Genomic DNA, 22,350 nt, shown 5'->3' with positions numbered 1-22,350 from the left:
GGCGGTTGAAGTTCGTGAATTTAGGGATCACCTCTAAAGTTATAATGTACACATTTTTTTCTTCAATAGCATTTAACAGTTTATTTGAATAAATATCAAAATCTAAAAAGTGTGCATTATAGCTGACAACCACATAAACACGTTGGTTTTGTGACTGTTTGTTGACTTTAAGTCATTCCATTTAAATGTTGTTAAAAGTAGAAACAGGTTTTTGAGTAACTTAAAGATGGTCCTTAAATTTACCACTGTAAAATTGTAAATATTGACAAATCTATTTCATCTTGAGTGAATCTCTGACCCAAGTAAAATCCATGCTAATTTAGCTAAATATGCTTTTGCTGTTTACAAACAAAACAACACGTTCTATCGAGTACACGTAAGCTTTAATCACATCTCAAGAATACAACTTTTGTTATGTCGAGATCACAAGAAAACAAGCAAGCAAAATAATAATAGTGCATGGCCTCTCTCGGCTTCCGTAGTTTTGACAAGAATTCATCCAAATATAATCTGTTATGTTTTAAGTGAATGTTTGGATAACTGTTGGGAAAAATTATCTGATGTGTAACATTTATATTAGATATTTGCATTATAGTAGATCTTAAAGCTGTCTGTCTCAATGTCAATCAAACAATAAAAGAAAGAAAAAAGTTGAACATATATTTCTCCTATAGTATTGTTTTTGACTTTGTGCGTGCTAAATCTGATTTTAAGGTATGGATGAGTTTTCTTTTTTTTTTAATAGACAATGTGAAATATAATTAGCTAATTAGCTCATTCCTACTCATTTTGCCAGCACGGGTCACATATAGCCTTTAAAATCTAAAGCTCAATAAACCAGTTATAGACTTCAACAGTTATAAGAGATGCTTTTAAACACATCACATTAGATACTGAGGCAAAAGCGCTTTGGTATGCTCTAATGGATTGTGACATTCCATATATCATTAGCCCTCATTTGTTTTCCCTTTTTCATTTAAAAGTTATTTTTGCTGCCGATTCACACGCTAAATGACGCAAAATCCCAAATGCAATGGGCATAGATCTGATTAACCATTTTGGAATAGATATAGTTGTTAAATTATAAGGTATCATCTGATTATTTTCAGAAACCATTACTGTACATTATAATTAGTATGACCAAACAAATAAAAACCTTTACATGAATGCGATGATGCCATCAAAAATAGTTAATGTGTAGGCAGTGCATTGCTTTTTGGTAAAGCAACCCTTGACTCCTGGTTTTGAGTTAATTCAATTTTAAAAAGTGAAATTATGAAAAGTGGACATAATTGGACTTCCCTGATGAGTCATTATGAAGGACCTCAGGAGTCAAGGGTACTTATCCCTGCTCTGATGATTAATTGCAGCATGCACAATGAAGAATTTACCTCTAGGTCCTGAGCCGTTCATTTGTTTTGATCTGATTTGACTTAAGGCTGCCTTTCACATGTCATACCTCACAGTCCCTGGAGCCGGATATGGTGCAGGTGCAGGTACCTGTCCCATTGCCCAGCACCTCCATGGCTTCTGGTGTGGCTGCAGGGTTGTAGCTCATGTAATATTCCTGGAGCTGGGAGCTCAGGTTCTGTTCTGGCTCCTGACTCTTTTTCCTTCGCTTTCGACCCACAACTGAACTCTGCTGCAATAGCCTGGTGGCACCGGGGTAACGTTTCCAGGAGATGTAAATGACTGACAACACAAGTGACACGCAGAGGAACAGTCCCACACCTCCCATCACCACTTTGTGGAAAGACACGTCCTGATCAGGAGCTGGTGTCACTAATAAGCTATTGGAAGATGAGGATGTCCAGTGGGGGTCTCTGGGATGTGTATTTTTACGGCTGGGAAAGGTGGGGAGTTGAGGAAGTATGGGTGCCTCGGATGCAGGTGAAGGCAGGGGTGGAGGGGATGTTGAAGGATCCATTGTTGGTTCATCTGGTTCATAGGTAAGCTCGAAATTTGGTTCAAAGGTATGGAGATACAGTGGTGATTGAGCAGTAATTTCATAATCATCACAGTCAATGTAGTTTTTTGTAGCTTCCATAACCTTTTCCCCTTGAAGTTGCTTGGGACTGCTGCAGATTATACTAGTGTCCTTAGTGCCTCTAAAATTCTTGAGCCAGATGACGAGAGGACAAATGCCTGGCCCACAGTCCCACATGTTACCTGCAAGGCTAATAGTTGTTAGGGAAATCCAGGCGGCCACAACTTGCTGAGACACATTAGCCAGTTTGTTAGACTCCAAGTTGAGAACCTGAAGATTAGGTAGGCACTGAAATACTACCGGATCTAGTGTCTGTATCTCATTGCCAGAGACGTCAAGTTTCTGCAAGGTGTACCAGCTCCACGGAAGGCCTTGATTTACAGCTCGAATGCGGTTCCATTGTAGATAAAGGGCACGAAGATTAACAAGACGAGGAAAGAGAAAGAAATTGATTCGCGAAAACTGGTTGTGTTCCAGGTGGAGTTCCATGAGTCGAGATAACCCCAAAAACGCGGTTCGAGTGACAATGCGAAGCCGATTATAACCCAAGTCCAGAAACTCCAAGCTCCTGCACTCTAAAAAGGCCCGGACCGGTATTGTGGTGAGCCCGTTGGAACGCAAGTGCAGATTCTGCAGTTTTCGAAGACCAAAAAACTGGCCTGGCTGCAGCTCCTGCAACTTGTTATAAGAGAGATCGAGACTTCGGAGGTTAGGTGCTCCGTGAAAAGTGATGTTATGAAGCTGTGATATCCTATTAGAGCTCAAGATCAATTCCTTCAACCGTCGCAGACCCTGGAAAGCACGGCTATCCACAAATGCGATTTGATTGTGGTCCAGGTACAGCCAGAGTAGCTGGTTAAGATGGGCAAACTGATAGGGGAGCATTGTGTGCAGGTCATTGTAGCGTAGGGAGAGACCTTGGCAACTGATAGAAATATTTTCTGGGACGTCCTGGAAGGCGGCTGACTCACAATGGACGATCTTTCCCTCGCAGCTGCAGCTATAGGGGCACATCCTTTCACCAGAACCCAACAGCAAGAGGGAGGAGGCTTGGAGAAAGATGAGGCCCGCTAATCTCTTGTCACACACAACAGAACCTGAAAAAGATAACAGCACAACATCAGCTTGCATTTTTTGCAAGTCAAATAGCATTTTCTCGGTTCTCAATGCACATATGAGGAAATATTGCTCCCATCCATACTTTAACAATATATATTATTTATGCATGATTTGGCAGATGCTTTTATCCAAAGCGACTTACAGTGCATTACAAGCTAGACATTTTTTATCAGTATTTGTGTTTCCTGGGTTCAAACCCATGACCTTTTGTGCGGCAAATGCAATGCTCTACCATTGAGCTATACAGGAACACGTATAAAAAAACAGTTACACTTTACAATAAGGTTCATTAGTTAACATTAGTTAACTACATTACTTAACATGGACTAATAATGAACTGCACTTATACAGCATTTATTAATACTTGTTAAATGTTAATTTCAACAATTAGTAATACTTGATTCAAATCTTGTTAACGTTAGTTAATGCACTGTGAACTAAAATGACAAACAATTAAAAACTTTATTTAAATTAACTAACATTAACAAAGATTAATACATACTGTAACAAATGTATTGCTCATGGTTTGTTCATGTTAGTTAATACATTAACTAATGTTAACTAATTAACCTTATTGTAAAGTGTTACCAAAAAACAAAAAAGCACATTTATCTTATAACCTTTTCATTCCAACATATAACTAAATGTAGTTAAACAACATGCTAAACTTGCTTAATTAAAATATAATTTCATATTAGTGATTTTGGTGTATGTGATAACCTGATATATAAAGTCCCTTTATAGTATCAATACATTTTAATTAAACAGCACTGTAAAAAAAGTTTTGCACTTAAATTATTAAGCATAAATAAACTTGGATTTTCAAGTTATTTCAACTTTCATTTTTTATATCTTGACTAGTGACAGTTTCCGTAACTCAAGAAATTACCTTATTTTAACTTACAACATAAGTTACAACTTATCACAAAAATATATATATAAAATAAAATGACTTTTAAATTTTTTTGAATTTGAATTGTATTTATTTAAAGAAACAGGGACAGCATACATTAAACATTAACCTTAAAAGGAAAGATGCATAGTACCAGGTTAAGAGCTAATTTCCACCCATAGTCCCTGGGCAGGCTGTTGTTATGTTAAAATACATACATGAGTACAAAATTTAAATTTCCAAGTTGATTATACTTAAAAAATTAAGTGCAAAACTTTAATTGACTACGTTGACTAAATTAGTCATTAGACATATTATGCATAGACACTAAACTAAAAAAATTAGCAAAACTATAGATAAACTAAATATGCAATAACTATTTTAATAATCGGTCTTGATGGGCTGACTACAGTACATCATTTGAATTTGTGGTGGTCTGCCACTACAAACTGAGAAGTACAATTGCAAAAATATAAAGTTCACAAATTTAAAGTCACACTTGAAGAAATACAGCAGTTCTTGGCATTTCCGATGTATAACACATAAACACTTATTTGGATGAATTTACAAGGATCCATTTATTATAATTAGCAATTGCCACTTACTAATCTCCTTTAAATTGAGACTAACATCCGGCAATAACTTTGATACCATATTTTTAAACCCTTCTATGGGAATTGATTAGTCAATTAAAGGCAAAATCATTATATCAGACATAATTCATTTAAGCCATTACATCCACTGTTCCATTTTGTGTCGTCTGTGCCAAAAGATGATGCAAGATGAGCAATTTCGTTAAAATCTTTTGCCTCTGAAACATTTTAAACAGTTGCCTTTGCCAGGCGATATAACAAAGAATAAATTGATTGGACTCGTAGAGCCCTTCTGCTGAGGACTCGTACTACATGTGCCATGCATTCTGCATTACTTGCTGTCGCTGAAAGAACCGAACAGAGGCCATCCAAGCATACAGAGCAAATTACAGAGTCATCAGTTTCACATAAAATGCAATCCCATCGGTGCTGTTAAGAAATTTTAGAGAAATGTGGGAGAAGAAACCAAAGAGGTCACTGTCATTACATCTTCAAAAGTGCCTCCCAATGTTCCCTTTTAAGAACTTATTGGTTAGCGAGCCAATTTATGAGAAATGAATCTCATACAATAATTACATATCATTGTCAAAAATTACTGTTAGTGTGCAGCTGCCTGCTATAGATTTTCTAGTAAACAAGTGGCAATGAAAAGCTGCAAACCTGCCATTACCTTTCCTCGAAACTACTTGTGAAGAAAAAATAGCCAAGACACGTCACTGTTTCCAACTAATTATTGTTACGCTTCTCTGGTATCCCATTACCCACCTTATTTTCCCCCATGTAATAGACACATATTTGTCTGTAAAATGTCTTAATGTTCCTCAAGATACCTCTCTAGTCCACGAGAGCTGATGAGATATAACAAGCAGGTAATGTGAAATGCATTAAAGCAAACTAGAAGCAGAAAACAAGACAGTGCTCACAATTAAACCCTGCAGATAAACAATGTGCTGTCCATATACTGTAGCTACAGACCCAAGCTCCATGAGGAAAACAGCTTAATGCAAACCGAACTGTGCAGCAGTCACATTTTTTTCATCATTCTACACCAGTGGGTCCTTAACTTTTGCAGCCAGTGGACCACTTCAACAGTAAAACAACAAAAACATCCGAAATCTCATTAGGGGTCTTATTCGATGTGTTTTTAAAGACCCTGTCATGAGTCACTGATCCATACTGTAATCCTGCTGATTGCTGTGTTCTTATTGCATTGGCATTAACTGCTACTTTTGGCTAATGGGTTTAAATGATCTGACCGTACACTAAAAAGTTGGACTGAACAATTACAAACAGTCACGTAATTGTGAATTATGTTATTACAGGGTGATAACAGCTGCTCTTTACCATATAATGAATGTTTCCACAACCAGTTGAGTGAAATAATTAGTTGATTAATTTAATATCTATGTTTTTTTCTGTTACAATTATTTACCATACTTATTTAACTAATTTATAACACACACACGATCTAAAATGCAAAGAACATTGACAGATTGCAAAAAGTGCTGTGACAGTTGTCATAACTTCCTCACCACCCTGCACGCCACAAACTATGAAAAATATAAAGTACAATCTCGCCCAGCAAGATGTCTTTAAGTTCGTGTGAATGCAAATGGCCAACAGACTCATGGTGCATTCAGACCAGCCGTGGTAGAGGTGTCAAGCGCAAGTGATTTCAATCTTAAGTCAATGTGAAGACGCAATGACGCGCGTCTGGAGGTCTCGCAGCGCGAATGAGGCGTTTAGTGCGCCGCGGTATTCGCAATTCCACCTCATTCGCGTGTCTAGTTTGCGCAAATTGTGCGTTGCGCGGCAAGCCCGCAAGTTAAAAAATTTGAACTTTGGAGGAAAAATGCGCCGCGTTAATCAATCAGGAGCTTGCTCTAGTCGCAGAAGCCCCTCCCATGACACAAATTTCCACGTGAATGTCACGATGACTAGAATTTCACGTGCAGCTTTCACTGTGAATGAAGCGAGTAAACTCAAAATGTTCAAGCGGCAAACTAGATGCAGCAGACACGATTTTGACACAACAGAGCACTACCATACACTAAGCGCAATGCGGCGCAAAGCACAACGCAAGTGTTTTTTGCTACTTTCAGACTGGCGCTATTATCATTTTCTTGTTCGGCGTCACATGTTTAAATAGCAAATGCATTTGCGCCGATTTGTGCGGCCATGGGTGTCTGGTCTGAAAACGAGGTGTGTTCAGGTGCATTGTTGGCACGTTGCTATTTTGAGGCAACTAAAATAGACTATGTCATTGACCAACTAAAATATGGTCTAAAGTCAATGGCGCTGTAAAGGGAACAATATATAATCCCCATCCATCCATAGGCCCAATGGCGGTAACCAACGGCATGGCGAAAGATTCTGCCGTGTTCGGTCTTTTCCGGCGCATGCAGATGACGTTTTCCCATTATGCAATTTTGGTATTATTATCTGACTCCAAAGATAAAGTTAATATAAATCGGATTGATAATTACTTTTAACAGTTGCAGAATTTGGGTGGATGTTTGGTTATTCTGGTTTAGCCCTACTTGCTATTGCATTCGTTCGTTCGGCTACACATGTCGCTTTGGAGTCACGCACCGGCCGTTTATTCATATTTAATAATCATGCGGGCCCACGATCACAATCAAACCAGGCTTGGTCGCTAATAGAGGTTTGACCATATGTTCAGAAGGCCGCCTTTTATGCGTGCTCATCTCTGAACATACTTATTTAGTCCCCATAGAGGTGCAACTTAATTATTACAATAGTTATTTCAAACCAAAGGTTCACGACCACTATCATAAAACAAAACTGACCGTCTTCTCCAATGATACTCGTGCCATAATTTAATATGCAACTTAGATAGATTAACATTAAAATAACCAGAGTTTGAGGCTCATCTGATTTAGAGTGGGTAGACAACATTTATATGTTACTCTAAACAGGAAATACACTATTAGCCTCCACGCATCTAATTTAACTTAAAGAGTAACTAAACCCTTAACCAACTTTTTTTAGTTAATGATCTGTAAGAATGATGGTTTATTAGTGCTGTTCATTGATTTCAGTAAGTTTTTTTACATTTGGATATAAAGTGTTTCAATACTTCAATATATGGTGTAAAAACGTCTGAGTGCTGCCCTCTTCAGGTTGAACGGTGGCTACTGCAGTTGAATTTTCCTATTGGATGTTGGGTCCAAAAAGTAACTTGTGACGTAAGCAGGTTCAAGCTCACCACGCCCTTGTTACGATCTCACCACATGCTTAGTACGAGCTTAGTTCGTCCCCTTTATCTCCGTTGGGATCTGCCCACTTTTCTTGCATTTTTCAAATATTGCCAGTGGGTGGAGTCAGGCTCTGACCAGGGGTTTAGTTACGCTTTAAACTAACAACAAGTGCTATTCGGATCTCCAAAATCCTCCGCTGATGTACCACTATGCCATCTAGTCTGGGATTTTAGTCCGTTACTAGCCTGATTTCAGTCATTGTGGTAACAAGGATACATCGTAATTTACTAGTCATGTCAATAACTTTCGTAGCAACACAGAATAATCCAAACACAATTTATTAGCCAGGTAGGAAGGTCATAATTCAAAGTCAATTCACAATCCAATTAAAACATGAAGAGAATATTGCATACCTGGCAACTGATGAAGATCTGTTTACAGATTCCTCAAAGTAAAATGAAATACATGATGCTGTATCAAAGATTATGGGGGTGCATTTCTAGATATAGAAAGTCCCACCTGAATCTTCTACACATCTCCTTAAATAACCAGAGGACAAAGCATATAGGAATTGGTACTGATTGGTTATTGTAAAACTCAGGGCTGTCCTTAATTTGCATACAGGGGGTGATTGGTTTATGTCTAAGATGGGAGGTGTCTATCAACATTGATTGAGTTTGCTGACACTTTAAAGTCGCAATGAAATTGAAATAAAAAACGATATATATATTTTTAATATTGTGGTATTATTAACAAATGACTTATCTGTGAGCTTCATTATTTTTTAAAAATTTGTGTGTGCTCATAATCTTTAATCAAAAATGCAAATCTCCTCCCCTCCTCAAAACGATCTCTCTTTACTTCCGGTCAAAAGTATGGCAGGTGGGCGGGGTCCGGGAGAAGATCGCAGCGATTAGCAATTAGCAACACCACCCAACTTCAAACGATCCAATCAGATCTCGATGGACAAATTCAAATCCAGTCCTGCCTTATTTCATCTCAAAAGCCGTTTCATTCGGATATACGTCACCATGGGGAAAATAAGGTAATCGCTACTTCCGTTTCATGGCGACTTTAACATTGAATTCTGTTGTTAAGAGTGAGACCATTGTAACCACTTGCAATGAGATATTTCAATAGAAAACAAATAAGATCAGTTTCAGATTCTTTGTGCATGTAGAATGTGGCATTTCATACAGTTTGCTTTGAGAGAATGAGAATACAAATGTATGACGCCCTAAGGTGTGATCTTTGAAAACCAAATGTGGTCTCAGTAGTCTACTGTGAAGCGTAGAGAGCTGTTTTCCCGAGCCTGTATGGTGACCTCATGCTTTATTCAGGAAATTGTCCTTACAGCGCAATACTGTTTTTGTTATTTAAAGAGCGTGTTAGTAAAATGTGCCTATAAACGGGTTCGACAATGCACGTTTGCTTTTTACACGCATAGATGCGCAGCACACAAACACTTTTTTAATATAAAAAAATGAAACGATTAAAACTTAAAAGATTATTATTGTGTCTCTTTGACATAAATGAGGACAGTTTACAGGACTTTAAAAGGCATTAAGCTGAGATCAGCTGACAGAAGAGCTGCTTCACTTGTAGCTTGGAAAGTAAGCAGATTTGTTAGCTTTTTTTAAAGTTCTAATATTGCATTTATTTTGATTTTTTTAAATGCTACCACACAAATTTATTGTATATGATGACTTTGGATATGATAAGATGTGAACCATTTTTAAGTAATATCTTTCACTCACGGCCTTGTCCGAGTGCTGAAACACCTATACGTTAGTAAATTATCCTGTTTGTTACAAATTTTTACTTATGCAAACCTTTTTTTTTTTTGCATATTTGTAAATTATTCTTATAAAACTTTTTTTAAATTATGCATCATATTTTATCAGCAATTAAAACACTGCTTATTTTACTTATCACTTCATTACTGAAATAACTGAGAACCAAAGCCTAAATTACACAGATAACCATTATATTGAATAAAACACAATGTTATTTTTTAACATCAATCTTAAACTGGTGGTGGTCTTCCCCTGCTTACAGTTTTTCCACTTAAAACTCCGCCATGCAATCAGCCTTTGCACATACACAATGGCTTTTAAAGGGGATGGGAGATAAGACTCTCATTGGTTTATTAAACGTTACGCCCAAAACACACCCATTACTCATTACGAGAATCGGAACAACCCTTTTAGACTGTGCACCAGGCGCATAGACCATTTTTCCGTCATTTATAGCAACAAGTGGACACCTTTTTAGACCATGCGCTAAGATCATTAAAATAGGGTCCTCTGAGTTAGTGAGCTATTTTCAAGGTGGAAGGGAAGTGCTACAATTAACACGTTCATAGGCATAGATCCTGTGGGTGCTCCAAGGCTCGAGTACCCAACAAAATAGCCAAGCACATTATGCTAAATTGTTCAATTGCTCAAACAACACATCCTCACCCCATGTCGTCAATATTTGACGACACTTGACCATTCGTCAATATGTGACGGGGAGGGTATACCTTTCGCGTCATTTTTTGACGAACTGGGGACTTCAATACTATTACGTCCGTTGCATTCTCTTTCCTATTTTCTTACCATTTTCGCGTCGGTTTAGGGTTAGATTACGCAAAATTAAACAGTGTACGCAAAATTAAACAGTTGTCACCTGGCGTTGGGGTTAGAGTTAGGTACGACAGTTGTCACCTAGCGTTGGGGTTAGAGGTAGGTTTGGGTAGGGATGTCATTATGTAAATCTGGCCCTAAACCGACGCGAGAATGGTAGGAAAATAGGAAGGAGAATGCAACGGACGTAATAGTATTGAAGTCCCCAGTTCGTCAAAAAATGACGCGAAAGGTATACCCTCCCCGTCACATATTGACGAATGGTCAAGTGTCGTCAAATATTGACGACATGGGGTGAGGATGGGTTGGCTCAAAATGTGACACACCGCTTTCCTCCTTTTTACAGTGCTTGGGCGCTCCACACTGTAAAAAAATCCGTAGAAATTACAATAGTAATTTCTGTAATTACAATAGTAAATAGTAATTACAATAGTAAAAGCTGGGTTGCCGGTAAATTACTGTAGATTTAAATTTATGTTATTTACTGGCAGTAGTTTTTTAAAGTTAAATCAATTTTTAATATTAACAAGTCTTTATCTTACAGAATAAAACTATACATTAACAGCCTCATGCAAAGCATTCTGGGAGCCAGAAATCATCATCAACCTTTTTCTGTTTTTTTGCTTCGGATTTTGTTTCCCAGAATGTTTTGCTTGATGCTGTTTTTCTGGTTTTCTTCTGTAAAGACAAAGACTTGTAAATGTTAAATGTTTATTTAACTTTGAACAAAATGTTGACAGTAAAAAACATAAATTCAAATCCACGGCAAATTACCGGGAACCCAGCTGCAAATTTCTACTGATTTTTTTAACAGTGAGAGCGTCAGTTATTGCTTGACGTTGTTACGAGCACCCACCGGCAGAAAAAGAAATCGGTGCCTATGAACACGCACGTTTTAAAAAAAACTTACATCTGATTCTCGTTTACATTTTTATAATTTAAAATATATGTATCCATTATATGTAAGCATATATGCATCAATGCGCCTGTCCAAATACACACACATTCTATAATCACCGCACCACCACAGTGAATTTGTGCATTACCATCGCGGTGGTAAAATACTGGCACCGTCACAGCCCTAATTGCAAATTATATTCCAGGTGCAACATCTGGTACAGACTGCTGATGCCTACAGAGGCGTTGCTAATCCACAACAATCGAGCTGAGCTCTTTCACAACACACATCAGATCGCATCTGTTAGGCCAAATCTCTGCAGTGCGTATCGACTTATGACTTATAATCCAAGAAAACAAATGCTGGGCCACTTTACAAGGTATTACTGCAGTACCTGGCTGCGAATTTTCTTCAGCATACGATATAATGATTTAGAGATCTATTGCGGACCAGAGTGGCGAATGCGCCACCTGTGACTAATACTCCAAATAAAAATCGATCTGGATGCTACTTTTATACTTCTGCTGACTAAAATACATTGATGACCAACGAGCCATAGCTCATGCAAGGTTAGTTCATTTAAAAGCCACTCATTTAAAAAACTGTATGACTGTGGCTGTACCCCTTTCCAAAGATGTTGGCACTTATAGCAGAGTCAGCTGCTGTATTTTTCTGGCAAGGTGACAAGTTGATATTTCATTTAAATGCTACACTGTTATGGTGTGCTGAAGCCGAAGCCATTACCCAAAGTACCAAGATGATGGCATAACCTGGAAAAATTTGAACATTTGTAGATGGAATGGTTGCAATGAAATTGAATGGTTTTAACCCACAAATATTCTCTTTATGTCCTTTTTACTTTTCAGGGTAAAGCGGAGGAAAAAGATCAATAACCAGCAATCCGTCGTGTGCACTAATCGGTTGTCAGGTCAACACAAATTTTTAATGCAGTCAACTTGACAGTCTGGATAAATGTTTAACTCAAAATGTCCCTTCTCTCTAGTCAAAACCAAGTGGAAAATTGATTAGGAAGTCTCACAAATTATATGCAATGACTTGGCTATATACGCAACCTTGTGAATACTGCAATTATTTTTGATGTGTTATTTTCCATTTGCTTAATTTCCTTTCTTTTGTAATTAGTTTATTTTTATTAACCATTTTTGTCTGTATTTATAAACAATGAAACAGATATGTTTAAAAAAAGTCCTGACTTCCAACTTGAGATCAATACATTTCTGTGTATCAGTTCAAACGGTTTGTTTCAGTGAAATGTTTTAGTAGCATCTCTTACCTAAACTTCAAAAGCAACACACTAGCAAGACAAGATAAGTTGGTAAGCTGGTATTTCCTTAGGCACTAGCTATGTCAAGATCACAGACTGACAAAGCATTTTAAGTATAAAGACGTCTGTGAAATGCGGTTACGTGTTGTAATGAAAAATTTGAATCATTAAATCATTTTAGTGAACTGAACCACTAATTTTGTGTGTCATTGTTCAAAAATGTACATGAAACACAAAATTACAAGTATGAAAATAGTCACAGTCATCTTTATACTGAGTAAACCAAACTAATGGCCTAACACCTCTCTTAACTCATTCTGGTTACAAATAAAAATCTTTATAGCTTATGTGAGAGGTTTCCCATTTGGATAGAAGACAGAGTATCTGTAATAACAACGTCAACAGCTCTTTACAGTGTTAGCCAGCTTAAGTACCAGTTTTAGTATAATGAAATTTAAGAATGTCTAAATTATCACAGACTCCTCAGCAGATTGGAACCCTTCCAGTTTTATAAAAGTGATGCTAACCCCAAAAAGATGCATCTAGAGGACATAATTTACCCGGTAAAACAAAGCTGTGATATAAAACCTCTTGCACGCTCAGGCTGTATTATTCGACGAACAATAATTCATAGACTTACGAGTGTCGTAACTGTGTCTTAGAAAGGATGCGGAGAGCAGAATAGAAAAAGTGATTTAAGTTAAAAGCATTATTTATTGCAGTTGTGATTGTAAAATCCACAGCAATGGATGAAGAAAATGCGGAAAGGTCTTTCAGCAAGAAATGCTATAGGAGTATATGTTTGAATTGACCCTTTACAGGGAGTTTGAATGACAGCCACTCTGAACTGATCATAAAGCGGTTGTTAAACCGGCTTCACACTATGAAATTTTAAATACTGTAGTCCTTCCCGATTTTTGCTTGGTGTCACACTGTACGAACATGATCCCAGCTAAAGCTACCAGCTTTACAGGGACAATGTTGCTTTTTAGTGTTTTGTTCTGAGTCTCAATCACCAGGTGATGCAGTATAGCAAAATAGGGCGGGTTTTTGCGAGGCGGGTCAATTGCACTTAAAAGAAAAATTCTCACTGTGTCTTGCATACTATCTATCCGAAATAGTCTAGAATTGGTATACTGTTGGCTGGTTTCCCGAACAGGGATTAGACAAGTCCTAGACTAAAAAAATACCTATCATACCTACATATCTATCTTTTTTCAATGTGTGCACTTTAAATGTTTGTCCATTGCTTTGTGAATGTGTTAGCATTTAGCCTAGCCCCATTCATCCCTATGGCTCCAAACAAAAGTTTTATTTTGTGCCATCATACTTACTCGTGTAACTACTCATGTAACAGTCTTTAAATGGAAGTGTTTGGTGGTTTGGTGGGAATGCATCATAATAGTCTCCACTAATTAATCAGTTTGAGATCTAACTAATCATTCAAACTATTCCATCAGTTAGATTATTGTTGCAAAGAACGGACTTGCGCTCTCATTGAGATTGGTCTTGCCAGGCGCCCTTGTAAGAATGAACTTAAAAGGTCGTGAGAACACAAAACGCACTTGTGAGAATTGAGATGTGTGAGATCTTCCTAACCAGATTTCAGCACGCAAGTCTGCACTTGATGCATCCTCAATATCAAGAACACATCTGGGTTTTTCATCCGTCCTTCTTGAGAATTGGAATTAAACTTTGACGGTTAATGATGACGTAGAGTGAGAACAGAAGGACGTAAGATCGCTGAAGAACGCATATTGAAGAACGCATATTGAGAAACAGCGTATGATAAGATAATCCAGCGCTGGATACCTGATATGTTATGGACCTCAAAATGAGCTTCTGCACTGTGTTATCCATTTCAAATCTGCGCTTAGAAAGTGATCCCATCAACATTGTTCATTGTATCTTTATCGTTATAGTTTATAAAGGTGTGAACTCCACTATTCTCTATAATATAAATTTTTTTAAACTATGTTTTTTTTTTGTGAACGGCCCTTAACTAAATCTATGTTTGTCATTAAATCTGTCTATAAACAAAAAGTAGGCAAAATGTTAGCGTTATCAGTCTGAAGAAAGAATGTTTGATGAACTTGCATAATAAAACTGACCCGAGTTCACCATATTCGACCATAAACCATATTAGACACTAGTCATTTGTGATCAACTTCCCCCAGTGGTGAACCATCGTATTTTCGAAACATTTCAAAACAGTTATGACGTGATGAAACCTCGTTCGCTAAAATCACGTGGCCAGTTTAAAACAAGCTCATAACCACTGATTTAAGAAAAAAAAGATTTGTAAATGTTTTCGAGGTTTCATGAAGCAGTGTTTTGAAATCGGCCATCACTAATCATTACACATACACAATACAAGTTGGCAACCCAGTTAGCAAATGCTTGTTGAAATCATTGAACTATGCTGGTAATGATGGAACAAGCAACCATTTGACTAACGATGCTTTTGGAAAATGTACCCCAGAACGACATGGAACATAAAAATGAAGATCTGATGCTTTTTCAATACGATGACAGTGAATGGCAAATGAGGCTGCCAGACACAAATTTTATGCTTTACTCTGTCTCTTTATGTGTTCAGTAAAAGAAAGTCATGCTGGTTTTGAACAACATGCAGAGTGAGTAAATTAACTTTAGTTCACGTTCACAACCATGTCAAAAAATTGCCCTGCTGGGTCAAACTGGTGGAAACCGACAGACCAGTCGCAGCTGGGCATCACCACATTCATATCACATATGAATCAAAATGATTTTGAATTCAACTTGAAATGACTTGAGAACAAAGTCATCAGCAGTAATCTGCTTGAATAAATGAAAAATGTTCATCTGTGCCTTTGAACATTATTAAATCAGCAACAAGGGTCTCAAACTCAAAATGGCATAGGGCTATTTCTAAGAAAGAAATCTTGTAGGAAGGGCACAGAGCTATTTTAACATTTAAAAAAAATATTATAACAGTTTGTTTTCTAGGTTTTTAATATACATTATTTTATAACAGTAAATAAATCTTTTCTTAAGCTTATCTTAAATAATCTTGCACTAAATGTAATTCCTTGAATACATTTATGAACTATTATACAGTTCTTCCACCAGGTAGTGTTTCTGTTTTGACTTAGTATTGACTTGCTTAGTTCCATCTGTACAATTGCATATACAGTACTGTGCAATAGTCAAAAGGCCACCATCACCAGCTTTGTTGTTTTAGCAAAGTCCATCCATATATATTTTTCACTCTTCTTTTAAGACACAAACAGAAAATACAGTAAATATGTTGACAAAATTTAAAACTAAGAACTAAAAGTCTTCTTGAGGCATCAGTCAATATTTAGTGTGACCTCTCTTGGCACGAAACACATCTTGAGCTTTTTTGAGGAGACTGAAGTCCTGAAGTCATTCGATTAGAATTAGAAATTAGGATTAAATTTTTATTTAGGTTTAAGAGATCCTGCAGCTGCCTGTTATTGCTCAAGTGGAGGGGGAGTTAATACTTGACAATTCAGCTTATAATACTACATACAAGTTTCCTGTATTTTTTGGTTGTATTCTAATAAAGAGACTGAAAAATAATGATATATCACTATACAATTGCAAAAACAACAAATCTAATGGTAGCATGGTGGCCTAAGACTTTTGCCCATTACTGTAGTTTTGATGAATTTGCTATTATAGAAATGTGTGGAAAACAGTGTGCCTTGTTTTAATTGGTTGATCAGCATTTTTTGAACCACAAAACATGTGATGTCTATTCTAGTGGACGCAGGGTCTGAAGGGGTTAAGAAATAAGTTAAAGTGACCCTAAAACCTTTAAATGGTAGGATTTTATGTTACATGGTTGCTTAGCAACGGATAACACCACAGTAGCGCAATCTCCCAAGTGCTTTGAAAAGAAGGAAGAAGCGTCTTAACAAGAATTAAATAAAAATGCGCTTAAACTCTTTGAGTGTCTGCTTGTTTAAATCACTTTAGACAGTTTGGCAAACTGTTACCGTGGGTTCACACCAGCTGCATTTGAGGCTTGAACAGTTTGAGTTTACTCACTTCATTCGCGCGTGAAATTCATCGAGAGATTTACGCAGAAATTCACGTCATGGAAGGTACTTCTGAGACTCCGCTCACTTCCTGTAATCACGTCACTACTAGAGAAAGCTCCTGATTGGTTAATCTTTCTCCACGAAAGTTCAACTTTTTTAACACGCGTGTTTGCCGCGACAACGCTCAAATCACGCAAACTAGATGTGCGAATGAGGCGGAATCGCGTCTACCGCGCCACACTATTTCTGTACTTTGATATCGCTGCAGAGTCTGCTATAGAATTGTGATGAGGGCACGGGTACAGTATTTATGTTTGTTTGGGTCTGTAATGCCTTAGAAGCTTCCTAAAAACCTCTCTCAGATAGCTCTATTAGGGTGGGGGATTTCGAACAAGTGGTTTTGCACCTATTTGGCTCTCCCTACTGGCTTAACTTGCAATCTCATTACTGATTGGCTGACTTTGCTGCCACTCAAAAAAATGTAGCCAATTATTTTAAAATGGAAGGGCAGTTAGATGCCTGTGATGTCATAAGCATCAGTTTTTCAGATTGGGCTGTTTTCTGGCTGACATTTCTAAAAGAGGAATTTCTATGAGACTGAGATGTTTAGCATGTTTAGCACTTTTTGTATGTTTGGAATGTGGCTAGACTACCATTATTCAACAAAGACAAGGTAAAAATGTTTTTTCATTCTCTGTCCCCTTTAAAATGATTCAATGGATGCTGCATTGTTTGGAGAATAAAAGCCCTCCGAACATGGATGAGCAAAAAGGTAGATTCGAACCAGGGACATTGCATCAAAAGCCAGCTTATACACTCTACTGTCTATGCCACTAAATATGTTGAGCTTTGATTGTCTTCTTTAAACTTTAGTTTAAACAACCGACATTGGTGGATGAATCTAATTGCACTTAAAGAAAACAGACACTCTGAATAAATAAATATAAATTAACCTTGTCTTGCATTTACATTTTTTTTGTAAATTAGGGGGTGATGTAGCACCCTCAGCACCCCTACTTAGAGGCGTGGGAAGTAGGGGTGCTGCATCCCCAAAACGAATTGTTCGATCCCAAAAAACCCACATACTGATAAAAAAAGTTCACCTTGTAATTCACTGTAAGTTGCTTAGGATAAAAACGTCTGCAAAATGTGTAAATGTAAATGACTATTAACAAAAAAGAATAACATAAAATAACATTTAGTTAAGCTGCAATACTGAATGATTAAACATGTGTTGATATAATCAAGTGAAATTGATAGTGCGCATTTGTGTCTGTTATCAAAACCGTCAATCAAACCAAAACGAATATTAGCTCTGAAGTAATGAAAGAAATGGATGGTGTTCACTTTAATATGTCTGAGGGTTTTTTATAATGGAAATAAAATCCTTGGTCATTACCTGGATTTCAGTGCCGGATTTACATGTTTTCATCTCAACCCAGAATAAAATACATCAAAGCTGATTGTTGGTGTGATAAAGCCGTTGTAATATAAGACTTCCCTGGCAGGCTCTTAAAGCCCAGACTACTGATCAACTTAATAGCCTCAAGAATGAATTTGATGTAGACTAAATTCATGACAACTGGCAATTTCTTAGCACAATCCATCATGCTCGCCTGTCATTGCCCATCTGATCTTCATTCAACAGGAATTAATATGAAATCAGGTTAGCAAGGTTAGTCAGTTTGGAAGTCCAACACAGAATAAGAATTAGACATAAGCCAGGCAAGCTTTTGGATTTCAGTGGGGGAAATAAGAAGGAATTACAACAAACATGTTTAAAACAGTTGTGAGGGTCACTATTTACATTTTGCATTTAGCAGATGCTTTTATCCAAAGCGACTTACAGTGCATGTCATCCCTGCATCCGTGCATGTCCATGGATTGAACCCATGACATTTGCCCTGCTAATGCAATGCTCAGCTAAGTGAGCCACAGGAACACTATCGACACCAGTGAAAGGTGTTTTCAATTGAAATACTGCTTAAGAAAGTAAATAAACTAAACATGCTCAATTTATAAGACAAACGTACAGTGCATATCTGAAATAACACACAGTAGAAAGAAATTTCTTATGAAAATTAACCACGGTTTTATTATAGTAAAAGGGAGGTAGCCATGCTTTTGTGCGGATTGATTACCATTTTTTTACCACAGGTCACATAAAAATTTCAGGGTTAAACTAGGGTTACTGTAGTGAGACCAGTGTTGGGTACTCAAAAAAGTAATTAATTACTAGTTACTAATTACATCTTTAATTATGTAATTAGATTACTGTAAAAAGTGCTCTTTGCAAAAAGTATTTAAATACGTATTACTTACTTCCTAAATTCTATTTGGTAAATGATACAAAGAGTTGAACTTGAATAAATCATAAAAAAGTACATAAATTATTCTTTTCACACTTTCTAAAGTCCAATTCTCACTATTTACTACCTATTAACTACTTTTGCCTCAATATGGTCCTAATTATTGTTTATTACTCTAAAAACAAACGGTGCTAATTAGCACTAAAAGTGGTTCTTGGCTCTGATAATAGAGGAACCATTTTAAGTGCCATAGCACCGATGAAGTACTTGTGTAGCACCGGTGTAGAACCATAGTGTGCTATGTAGACCCATATGTGATGCTATAGTGGTGCTATGACCCCCGTATTGTTCTTCATAAGTGCTTCATAGGTGCTATATAGCACTAAAAATGGTTCCTCTATGATTACGAGCCAAGAACCACTTTAAGTTTGTTTTTAGAGTGTACTTAGTAAAGTATTGGTAGGAATTGGGTAGGATTAAGGACGTAGAATATGGTTTTCCAGAATAAGGCATTAATGTGTGCTTTTTAAGTACAAATAAACAGCCAATATCTCAGTAATGTTAATGCTGCTAATAACCATTCAGTTAATAGTGAGAATTGTAAACTACACTAGAGCATTACCATCATTCTTATTAACTCACCAAAGTATTTAAAGTGAGAAGGGAACATAAAAAACATGCATTTTAACCTAAGACTTTAAATTTTGATGTTAAGTCCACTATTGTATTATATATAATTGATCTACAGTCCATACACAGTAATAATTCATCAGATATAACTGTAATTAGCCTAAATTATTGGAAAAATAAGAGTAATGCCTTACACTGTAAAAAATACTTTGCTGCCTTAACATTTTTGTTAAATCAACTCAGATTTACAAGTCATGTCAACAGAGATGAGTTGTCACAACTTATAAAATATAGTTGAGAAAAGTCAACTTAATTTTATAAGTTATAACAACTTACCTGTAGTTATAACAACTCATCTTTAGTCAAAATAAATAATAGTAAGTTGAAATCCGAGTTGATTCAACAAAGAATTTTAAGGCAGCAAAGTATTTTTACAGTGTAGCTAATTCACTTTTTCAACAAATTACAGTAACTAATTACTTAGTAAGAGTGAGACAATTGTACATTTGTGGTTACTACAGAAAAAAATATATACCATTATTACTTCAGTTGAACTTGGTTCATTTTTGTAAGAGATGTTCGTCAGGTAACCTAAAAACTGAGCTTTATGCATCTACATAGTTTGGGTCATGATTTAATAAGATATTTAGTTAGAAAATAGCTAAATAGACAATTGAAAATTGTTTAAAAAAACGGTAATTTCAGATACATTTTATTCACACATTACCAACCATACGCTTTATATGGCAGTTGGCGTTTTTACAGTACAATACAGATTTAATCAGGTGTAAAACTCTCACAGACCTGACACCCAGAGTCTGACACTGATGCTATCTAAAATTTGCCTTTTTATCTGAATGGTTTCTGACAAACAAACAATTTCGAGAGATGTCGGCATGTTGGTGAGCTCAGCTGTTGAGTTTTGGGCTTCATTTCACTTCGTCTCTTCAGCAGCTATACATACGCAATATGCGGAGGAACCACAACGATTTTAATAGTCAAACAAGTGGATTTAGCCACGTTAACCTTTGTTTTGGACGATTTTGATATTATATAGTTGTCTAATGAATACAGAAATCGGTTTCATGTATAGCTATCCAAGTAGTTATGTAAAGATTTGAGAATGCGTTTTGGTAACCGCGTTTCGTTTAACATTTCTATTCATTTTTGTTAAACGTCTATTCAAACACATGCAAACATTTTAAGAAAACATTTCAATAGTAATCGATAAACTTTACTTCAGGAAACCGAGCACTTACCCATATCAGCTGCGCGCTCTTGATTCCGCTCGCGTTTAATCCCTGCGGTAACCGCGCAGCTTCAGTCTGTCAGCATCCACTCCACAAACACTTTTACCTGTGGTCCGATCACTATTACAGCCCGAATAACATTATCGCTTCAGATTTGGCTCCATGGCGCAAATGACCTAAAATATGCCACTCCAACTCATTCCCACACGGCAAACCGGTACACATCCCGTAGCATTTAACAACATGATGATGGTCAACCGTCGTTCACACAGAATATGATTAAATTCTCGCCGCGCGGCAGTCTCAAAAGATGGAAGCAAAAGTTGTTCTCGATCGCATAATTAGAGGAAAAATCTTTAATTCATGCGAACGCTTATCGACCGTCCAACAGAGAGACTATCAGGAGTAAAAGAAGGCAAGAGAGAGTGTTAAGTCAACATCCGTGGGCTTTGCGTGAGAGGAATTCAGTGCTCGCCACCGCCGCAGTCCCTGAGAAATATCACCGCGCGTGGTAATACAGATTGCGCGCACCCGCCTCCAGGTCTTCTACAGTCATAATAAAGGTGAACCTGCAGCGGTAAACAGTAAGCTGGATGCCCAACCCCCTGCTCAACATAGTCAAGAGTAGACACTGTTGATGAATTTAAATGACATGCAATCACTGCATAGTATTAATAGGAAATGCAGTGTGTATGGTGCCATTAAACATATATGTCAGGTCAACTAAAATGTGCTTCAATTTGTTAATCTATATCAGCAGATGACTCCAGGCCAGATTCATCCCGAAGTCAGCTCAGGTGTGGGTCCGGCCCGGAGTCATCTGGCTGGATCTATCCATCCATCACTAATATTACCATTATTTGATTATGCCGAGCAATCCTAGATTTATTGTATATTTTAGACTTATAAATACAGTTAAATTAGTTACCATACATTTTTAAAACAGATGTTATTGTTTACAATAAAAAATGGGCATACATTGAAAGATATTTAAATGATCATTTTATATCGTTTGCATTTCAAATCTATCAGTTCAGGTACTCCATCAACTTTTTTTCTGGCTGATAACAACATACTGTAGAAAAAAAATGAAGGAAATGTTCAGTGATCCACAGTGCTTGCAACATCAATGCCACTTCAAAGATAAAAAAAATCATTATTTAATTGTAAACAACATACTGTAGCTTTTAATTGGTCCTCCTAGGTTTTTTTTTTTTTTTAATTTAACCTGCAATCATAATTAAAGCAAATGCTGGAGTATGGGATAAGTAATGGTTAGAACAATTTAACCATAGTTGTTGTTCTAAATAATACTATCTATCCCTGCTGATCTTACTGGACATCTTTTTTTCCCATTTCTTAATTTCGTAGTTGAACTTAGAAGCATACAGGACTGCAATATCTTACTTTGACGAAGATGGCGTTTAGAGGCTTTTGCATCTGAGCTCTTCATATACAGTAATGGCCAAAAGTAATGTCCACGAATTGAT

The 22,350-nt window shown here is 36.9% G+C and overlaps 1 protein-coding gene across 3 annotated transcripts in view; it reads right to left on the bottom strand.

Annotated features, from left to right (window-relative positions):
* Positions 1-22,350, bottom strand: part of lrrtm4l1 (leucine rich repeat transmembrane neuronal 4 like 1) — a 171,841-nt gene that overhangs the window by 31,443 nt on the left and 118,048 nt on the right. The window contains exons 1-2 of one of the 3 annotated variants that reach the window (XR_008645386.2): positions 20,870-21,414; positions 1,392-3,084 (exon numbers count right to left, since the gene is read on the bottom strand). Coding sequence is in view for 2 of the 3 variants with exons in the window: in XM_055208762.2 (XP_055064737.2) it covers positions 1,460-3,084; positions 20,870-20,873 (1,629 nt within the window). In the remaining variant the exon portion in view is untranslated. Of the gene's footprint in view, positions 1-1,391; positions 3,085-20,869; positions 21,415-22,350 lie in introns of those variants that run through there. The other 2 variants (XM_055208762.2, XM_073874123.1) reach the window with 2 other exon arrangements.

This window comes from Misgurnus anguillicaudatus, chromosome 12 (assembly GCF_027580225.2).
Source record: "Misgurnus anguillicaudatus chromosome 12, ASM2758022v2, whole genome shotgun sequence".
Taxonomy (NCBI): Eukaryota; Metazoa; Chordata; class Actinopteri; order Cypriniformes; family Cobitidae; genus Misgurnus; species Misgurnus anguillicaudatus.
This window is presented reverse-complemented; position numbering and strand designations above follow the sequence as displayed.